At 53.5% G+C, this 8,630-nt stretch overlaps 1 protein-coding gene across 1 annotated transcript; it reads right to left on the bottom strand.

Moving 5' to 3' along the window:
- Positions 1 to 9: 9 nt before the first annotated feature.
- ORAI3 (ORAI calcium release-activated calcium modulator 3) lies at positions 10 to 7,393 on the bottom strand. Its single transcript, XM_055561644.1, has 2 exons — positions 6,584 to 7,393; positions 10 to 3,479 (listed from the first exon to the last, which is right to left on the bottom strand). Exons 1-2 carry the CDS (start codon positions 6,809 to 6,811, stop codon positions 2,820 to 2,822), a joined length of 888 nt encoding a protein of 295 aa, XP_055417619.1. The 5' UTR covers positions 6,812 to 7,393; the 3' UTR covers positions 10 to 2,819.
- Positions 7,394 to 8,630: the final 1,237 nt, after the last annotated feature.

Below are 8,630 nucleotides of genomic sequence, written 5' to 3'. Positions count from 1 at the left end.
CCAGGAGATGGAAAAATACCACCAGCAACGGTGACTCAGGCTGTTTGGCGCCTCACGTAATGCAAGGAACGTTTTCCTCCCATTATCCTCTTTGGGCAGTTTTTTAACATGCCCATTTGACAGATAGGGGACACTGAGGCCGGCAGAGGGTGCCGCACTTTGCCTGTATTGGCCCGCCATTAGTGATTAAATCTTAGTCGGTGTCAAAGTTATGTGATAAGGGTGGGTCTTAAAGGATCTTGAACCTGTCCTGTAAAAAACGATAAATTAGGTCGTACTTGAACTAGGGTGGGCTGGTCGATTTCCCAGGTTATCATGGTCCCTGTGCCCGCCGTTTTCAGTTGTGCAACCCTCTGCCCCGCCTCGCTTACGCAGTCCCGCCGCTCGAGGGCAGCACCAGCCCAGGCTTAAACCTGAGACTTGGGCTGAGGTCGCCCTCATGATTGGCACCCTTTTTCTTAGGCTTGGACGCAGCTTTCTTGGTCTCAGGGTAATGGCACTCCCAGGCACTATCAGAGCTGAAGGGATGCCCTAAGTTCCAGACTTTTTGATGTATGACCTTGGGCAAGTCACTAACTTCATAAAGCTTCAGATTCTTCCTCTGAAAATAGATGTTAATTACTGTTATGCAGTACTATTGTAGGCATTAAAACAGTGCAGGAAAGGCCCCTGAGGCCTGGTTCATGTAAATTCACAATTTTAAGGAGTAGGAAAAGCCATTTGTCCAAAATCTCAACACCAAAAGAACTCTTCTGGGAGAGGCTTAGGACCCTTTACAAATTTAAGGAAAATGAGGCTGAAGAAATAAATTTACAATGGAAACAGGGGTAATGAAATCAGATTCTTTCTCTGGTCCTCGTTGAAAGATACTCCTTTTCTCAAGCGAAAGTTTCCCCTTGTGATAGTAAAGGTGGTCCAAGTTTTCCCTGACTGGCTGTGTGGCTTTCAAGACTTGTCTCTTGAGGTGATTGTTAAAGCAGTTAAATAGGCTAAATAAAATGACCTATGAGAAGTCCCTAGTATGTGTAGTTACTCAAGAAAGAAACTTACTCTAAAAGAAACTTAATGTTGTTCAGTTGCTAAGTCATGTCCAACTCTTTGCAACCCCATGGACTCCAGCATGCCATGCTTCCCTGTCCTTCACTGTCTCCTGGAGTTTGCTCAAATTCATATCCATTGAGTTGGTGATGCTATCTAACCATCTCATCCTCTGCTGCCCCTTCTCTTGCCTTCAGTCTTTCCCAGCATCAGGGTCTTTCCTACTGCCCTTCGCGTCAGGGGCCCAAGAACTGGAGCTTCAGCTTCATCATCAGTCCTTCCAATAAATAAATATTCAGGGTTGATTTCCTTAGGATCGATTGATTTGATCTACTTGCAGTCCAAGGGATTCTCAGGAATCTTCAGCACCACAATTCGAAGGCATCAGTTCTTCAGCACTTAGCCTTCAACTCTTGCATCCATACATGGCAACTGGAAAAACCATAGCTTTGACTATACGGACCTCTGCTGAAAAAGTGATGACTCTACTTGTTAATATGCTGTCTAGGTTTGTCATAGCTTTCCTTCTAAAGAGCAAGTTTCTTTTAATTTCGTGGCTGCAGTCACTGTCTGCAGTGATTCTGGAGCCCAAAGAAAGAAAAATCTATCACTGTTTCCACTTTTCCTCCTTCTGTTTGCCATGAAGTGATGGGGCTGGATGCCATGCTCTTAGTTTTTTGAATGTTGAGTTTTAAAACAGGGTTTTCACTCCCATGCTCAATGGAAGAGATAGAGACCCTGGACTCAGTAACAAGATTGCAAAACCCTTTAGCCTAACTCAGTCTCCACATTCAGAAGCTACTGGGCCCTGTCAGCACTAGAAGGGAGTCAAGCCTGGAACCTTCTCTCCTTCACCTCTACCCTGCCCCCAGGGATACTTGCCTCTACTTGGCTCTTAAGAACAAGTCCCTGTTCCCGAGGAGGCCTCCTCTTCACTCCATTCACAGCCACAGCGACATGTGTAAAACACAATTTATTATACAAAACTAGGTGCATCAAAAATTCAGTGTCAGAAGAGTTCTGTATTCTAAGGGCTATGGAATGGACCTTCTCCCTTATCACCCCAATCCTTGCTAGGGAGTCAGGCTGGGTGCGCGGCCCCCCGGCCCTGGACCAGGAGAGTAGGAATCAGTTATAGAAGCATGAGTGTGTGTCTAGGGCAGTGGGGCAGGCATTTGAACCTCCTCCAAACAGGGAAGCTCTCCCTTGGAAAGGCTGGACCTGTGCCTGGGGGAGAAACACCTAAATCCCTCTCTACCCAAATGCCAAAGCGAGAGCGTGGAAATCAAAATCTGAGGATGGGGGAAAACTTTAAAAAAAAAAAAAAAAGCCAACCATAAAACAGTCTACAAAAGTAAAATAAGGATTGCCTGCCTTCTGGGCCAACTGGACGGGCGTGTATCCTTCTGACGTTCTCATTCTGTATGGGGGCAAGTGGCTAAGAGCACCGAAGGTCTGACCAGGGTCTCCCTGCCTCCCCTCTACCTGCCACAGGAGCTTGGACCAAGGACCTTCCACTTAACTCTCATTCTCTTCCCAGCCCCCTGGGTGTAGAGTAGAGCTTCCAAAACCCATGGGGTAGACTAGACAGAATCCCTGGGAATGTGGGAGCTGCCCCAAGATCCAGCCCGAAGGACCCTGAGGGCAGGAATCTGTTCTCTACCTGAGAGTGGCCACAGGAAGTGGCTCCACGCAGGGCCTCAGAATGGGGTTGGTAGATCCGGGGCCTCTGACTGACCCCTGGGGCAGGCAGTGCTCTCAGCCTTGGGCTAACACCAGCCTCACACAGCCTGAAGCTCCCCTTGCAGGCGATTCAGCTCCTCTAGCTCTTGCTTGTGGCGGTCGGTCTTGTGAGCCACCAAGGAGCGGTAGAAATGCAGGGCAAAGGCCACAAACACTAGCCCTACAGGTACCATGATTGCCGTGGAGGCCATGGCGGCTTGCCAGCCTGGTCCATGGGCCGCACCACTGCCACATGCTTGCCGTGGGGGGCAGGGCTCAGGGGGCTCAGCCTGTGATGGGGCTACAGAAGCGGAGGACGGCTTGGAAGCTGGACTAAGGGAGGTGGCCACTGGTGGCAGAGTCTCAGGCAGCTGGGAGGCAGGTCCCACTGGACCTGATGTGCCTAAGGGGGCCCCGATGGGCACAAACTTGACCCAGCCAACCAGGACAACTTCAGCCAGAAAAAGGAAGGTGCCCAAGGCAGTGGAGAAGCCCCAGGCCAGTTCCACGTAGCGGTGGAGTCGCTGGTGTGGAGACTGGTGGACAGAGTTGAGGTTGTGGATGTTGCTAACGGCTTCAATGTGAGGCAGCAGACAGGTGGAGACCATGAGTGCAAAGAGGTGCACAGCCACCAGCACGGTGGTGCAGGCGCTGAAGGCCACCAGCAGGCCCGGCGGGTATTCGTGTTTGCTCTCCAGCTGCACCTCAACCATGGCCACCTGTGGGGACAAGAGGGGATGGGTTGAGTGTCCGTAACCTCAACAGTAGAGGGCTTTTTTGCCTGTACATCACTGATGTATCCTTAAGACCTAGAACAGTGCTTGGTAGAAAGAAGGCCCCCATGCTTTAAGTGAATAAATGGACAACCTTGGCAAGGCTCTGTCCTCTTCCAGGCTTTGGCTTCCCCTCCTGGGGGGAAACTAGAGGGTTGGCTGGCATGTTTCTGACCATCTTATCTTTTATAATACAGGGGCCCGGGACTTCCCTGATGGTCCAGTGGTTAAGAATCTGCCTTGCAATGCAGGGGACATGGGTTGAATCCCTGGAGGGAGAACTAAGATCCTACATGCCTTGGAGCAACTAAGCCCACGAGCTGCAAATGGAGAGTCTGTGGGCCGCAATATGTCCAATGTGCTGTAACTAACACCCAATGCAGCCAAATAAGTAAGTTTAAGATAATTTTTAAAAAGATGCACATGATTTTCACTTTTACAAAATAGGGGTTAAAAAAAGCACAGATTCTGGAGCAGGGCTGCCTGGGTTCATTTTCAGTTGTACAAACTGTGTAGTCTTGAGCAAGTGGTTTAGTTCTCTCTGTGCCTCCCTTTCCTCATCTGGAAAATAGGAATGGATAACAGCACCTACCTGCCTTATAGGGTTGTTGTGAAAATTTAATGATACATTTAGAGATACATCAAGTGATAAGAATAGTGTGAGGTACATAGTATGCTCAAGTAAATGTTTGCTGTTATTATTAGAGTTAACACTGAAGTCCAAGGCCAGAGTTTGCAAACTGGCACACCACAACCCAAGCCAGCTTGCAAACATGTTCTGCTTGGCTCAGACAGTGCATTTTATTTTTTTTTTTAAGAATTGTTGCCAGCTTCTAAAACTCAAGAGATTTCATGTAAATATCCCTATTTCCAGATCCTCCTGGAAATTTGGAAGATCAGATTACACCAGGCCCACATTCCTGCATGGCAACTATCAGTCAGAGTTGAGTCATGGCTGCTCCCTTTGCACAGGTGATGAGGGTCTCTTGAAAGCCACAGTCCCCACCCAGCCAACTTGACATCCATACCACCTGTGTGGTCTTTGCACATATTAGAGTTGATAATCTTGTTCTAGGGTTGTATAAATTTGGATTCTAGAGCTAAACTGACTAAATTCAAATCCTGCCACATACTTGCTGTGGAACCATAGGCAGGTGTCTTAATATTTCTGATCCTCAGTTTTCTCATTTATAAAATAGTAGTAGTACCTACTTTGGAGGATGATAGGAAGATGATACACATTAAACCCTTGAGCATAGTGCGTGGTACTTAGTGACAGTTCAATACAATTTGTATAATGTTATTCTAACCCAGGTCACCTGAATTCCAGGATCAGGTTCTTTCCCCATGCCTGGTTCTTTCAGGATCCATTAGATTACTCTGGGCTGGGGCAAGGAGGAAAGTGCAGAGCCGAGAGGGTAGTAGTAGGAAGGCAAGGCTGAGTATTTTGGGAAATTGGGCCGTAGCGGATGTTAGCAGTTTTCTACAGACAGCAATCTGGGCCAGGCCTGGTCTTGGTTTCTCCGGGAGCCTGATTCAACCTTGCTCATCCCTGACAGGACGGGGGCCAGTTTGGCCCCCAGAACCTACTCATCTGGCCTCTTGATCCTGCAGAGAAGGTCCTGGCCCTTAAGTTGTCACCTCAGCAACCTGCAAGTTCAGAGCAGGCAGGATTGTCTCCTTGGGAACACACTGGACCATGGGGGTTGGGGGTGGGGGCAACTCCCTCAGCTGGGTCCCCAGGGCTGCTTTCCTTTCTCTGCAGTCTGTACAGGTGAAGGGGAGCATTCCCTGTCCTGAGATGACCCCACATCTGGCAGGGTGAGCTGGCCTGTGGATCCAGGACCCTCACATAGAAAACCATAGACCTAAGGATGACCCTTAGGGATAGAAATGTTCCTGCCAGTCATGCGAATACAGAGGCTGTGACAAAGAGGGGGCAGGGACCAACTCAAACCACCCAGGGCTATGGCCCCTTTTTATCCCCATCTTGATACCCCCATTTCCATGAGGACCCCTCTCCAGCCCATTTTCTCCTTTTTCCTGTCATGATATCCTGGAAGAACAGTCCAGCGACCCTGGGTCTCAGTTCCTCCTGTATCCTTCAGCTGCTGAGTGCTCTGGCAGAGCCGCCACCCACTTTGGGCCTCGGTTTCCATCAACAGGGAGTCTCAGCCATTCTGATGCGGGTCTTGCTCTGACGTGCCTGGATCCAGGATCTGATGACAAGAATCAGCTCATCTTGCTTGGGGTGGCTCCCTGGCCAGCTACAGAGGGCGCGCCCTTCCATGATCTCACAATTTCCCACTGGCCAGCGATGGGGGTTGGAGACCTGTCCAGGGTCACACAGCTGGACACAGGCAGGAAGGAGCCAGGACCTGTGTCTGCTGATGTCTCCTCACCCTGGGACCTCCCTCAGCCTGCTTCCTGTGAGGCCTCTGCTGGACCGTTAGCTGATTAGCATCTGCCCACACTTGGAGTTTATCATCTCCAGAATCGTGCTTCCTAGACAGCTTTCTCCCCTGAGACTCCCTCACAGGTATCTTCTGAGAGCTTTCCCAGGCCACCACTAAGCACTCTTCATGTCCCCTAGGGCCTGGCCGCCCTCCTCCTGTTGGGTGACTGCTCCATCCAGTTTATTCTCACCCCCTGGATCCTTGAAGTCATCCTTCAGCCCCAACCAGCTCAGATTTGCTGTTGAGCCTGTGGTGGGGACCCAGAAATCACTTCTGCCGTATCCTGTCCCTTCTGGAGCTCTGCACTCTGTCCTTGCATGTGTATCCCCTTGATGTGTGTCACCAGTGACGCGTTTAGGATTTGCTTATCCTCCTCAGGCCCAGTTTATGCTAGGAGCCACCCCCACACCCATTAAGAGAGAGACTTGCGTAGTCCCTTGGGACCTTGTTTCCACCCCCCCACTTTTCCCTTTGAAAGACCGGTCTTTCCCACTCCTCCACCCTGTCTCCCTTAGGTACCTGTTCATCTTGCCTCCGACCCGTTCCCCGCAAGGGGCTTCACCCCCACCCTGTGCGCCCCTTCCCTCCCCTCACCATGGCGAAGCCCGAGAGCAAGGCAGACGTGCGGCTGGAGGCTTTGAGCTTGGCCCGGCTGAGGTAGAGGCGGCGCCAGCTGAGCGCCCGCAGCGAATGCTGACTGGCCCCCATGAGGTCCAGGTAGCCGCGATGCACGAACTCCCGGTACGTGGCCGAGCCCGCGGGGCTCTCGGCCTCCGGGTTCAGCGGGGCCTGTTCGCCCGGGTCCCCCTCGCCGCCCTTCATCCTGGGGCCGCGGCACCAAGCGGGCTGATCCGTCAAGGCGGAGCCGAATCGCCTCTGGGGCCCCAGCAGGGCGGGCCCAGGTCTGGGGAAGGTCCCATGCCCCGGCGGGACGAGCGGGGATGCGGGCGGCGAGCTCCCAGGAAGACGTGGCCCGGGCGGAGCAGGAAGAGCAGGCGACTGCGGGGAGCCCTAGGGGCTGAAGCCGAGGCCGAAACAGGAACTGGGGCGGAGGCGGAGCTGAGGCGGCCACATGATAGGGTGGAGCCGGGGGACCGTGGACAGAGATCCCAAGGGACCCCGAGACCCCAGTCCACCTAGGATGTCCTCTGGGTGCCTCAACCCCACTGTGATGAACGCCGAGCCCCAGTGACTGGGAGTTCCGGATCCTGGACCACTCCAGGTACACCTGCACACCTCGAACGTCCAGACTCCTAACCCTCACCTGAACAGTAAACTCAGGCGAAGTGACCCCATCTCACCCTAAAGACTGCAGGAGGCCCTGCAGCCTCAATTTCTGGAGGCCCACTTAGACCTTAGGGCCCCCAGACCCATCCAAAGAGCCCCGTCCTCCCAGACCCTCAAAGAATACTCCGGTCATTCCCCCCTAACTCCCACCCCCGGCATTCCCAACGCCGCAGACAACCACACGCAAACTCGGCGGCCCCGGCTGGAAGATTTTGAGTTTTATAGCAAACCATATTGTACAGACCCGGGGCCCAGGGGCCCAGCCCGGCTGGGTCCCCCACTTATCCCTCGCTGGGCTGCCTCCTCCCCCTCCCCCAAGCGGCCCCATCCTCAAGCCTTCTTCGAATCCCCAGGACCCCCTCCCCTCCGGCCTTTGGTCCACCCAGTCCCTCCCCCCCACCCGCGAACCTCCCTGTTACCTGAGGTATGTGGATATTCCCCCCTCCCCAACATGGTCCAGTCTGGTTCCCCAGGGAGACCCGGGCTGAGGGGCGGGACCTGGCCCCTGCCCCTACCCCTGGCTCCCAAAGTCCCGCCCCCGCAGAGGAAGGGGCAGGGGAGGGCCAAGAGTCTTTACTAAGTTCCCATGGCAACAAAGAGGGGCCATTTCCAGCCTTAGCACTGGCTTTGGGAGGTGTCCATTGGCTGCTAATTCCATGGCAACCAGGAGTGGCAGTTCCCTGGGCAAATGGGATACAAGGTTCCATGACGATGAAAGAGTGGGAAGAGCCAAGCTGGAGGAGTCCCATCTTCCCCATCACTAGGCTGGCCCACCACCCCCCACCCCCACCTCAGGGTCAGGAGGGGTAGAGCTGCTCAATACAGTAAAGCGAGAGAGCCTGGGGTGGTCCAGTCCGAACTGGGTGGTCCACCAGTCCAGTCTCAGTCCAAGCTGGTCCCGTCCCCTTAAGCTCTGGCTCCCCCAGGCCCGAGGTTCCCCCGGTTCAAGTAACACTTCAGTACAGATGAATGTTCAAGTATAGTGCGGGGAGGCAGGTAGGGGGCGGGGGTACCCCTCACCACTCCCCAGGGCGCGCTGAACAGCGGGCAGGCCCGCGGGCCCCACTCCTCAAGATAGCTGCCATTGTCAGTGACGTTCAAGGAGTCAGGGCTGGGGAGAAGGAACTGAAATCCGGGGAGGGAGGAAGGAGAGGGGTGACCCCGAGGGGCTACTACCGCCCCCCTTGCACCTGCTCTTGCCCCCTGCCCCTCACTCAGCCCTGTTGCTTTCCCCTGGTTCCCCGAATCCCCTCATCTCTGACACCTGGATCCCCAATTGCTCCTCTGGTTTCCCTTTTTGGCCCCCCCACCCTACCCCCCCAACTCCAAGTATCTGGTCTTTGTTCCCTGAACC

This window comes from Bubalus kerabau, chromosome 23 (assembly GCF_029407905.1).
Source record: "Bubalus kerabau isolate K-KA32 ecotype Philippines breed swamp buffalo chromosome 23, PCC_UOA_SB_1v2, whole genome shotgun sequence".
NCBI classification, from domain to species: Eukaryota; Metazoa; Chordata; class Mammalia; order Artiodactyla; family Bovidae; genus Bubalus; species Bubalus kerabau.
Note: the sequence above shows the minus strand (reverse complement) of the source record. Positions and strands in the feature narration are given on the sequence as shown.

Coding starts and splice junctions, on each gene's coding strand:
- ORAI3 (XM_055561644.1), bottom strand. CDS start 6,811: ATGAAGGGCGGCGAGGGGGACCCGGGCGAACAGGCCCCGCTGAACCCG. Junction 3,480..6,583: donor TGCTCTCGGGCTTCGCCATG/GTGAGGGGAGGG, acceptor TTGTCCCCACAG/GTGGCCATGGTTGAGGTGCA.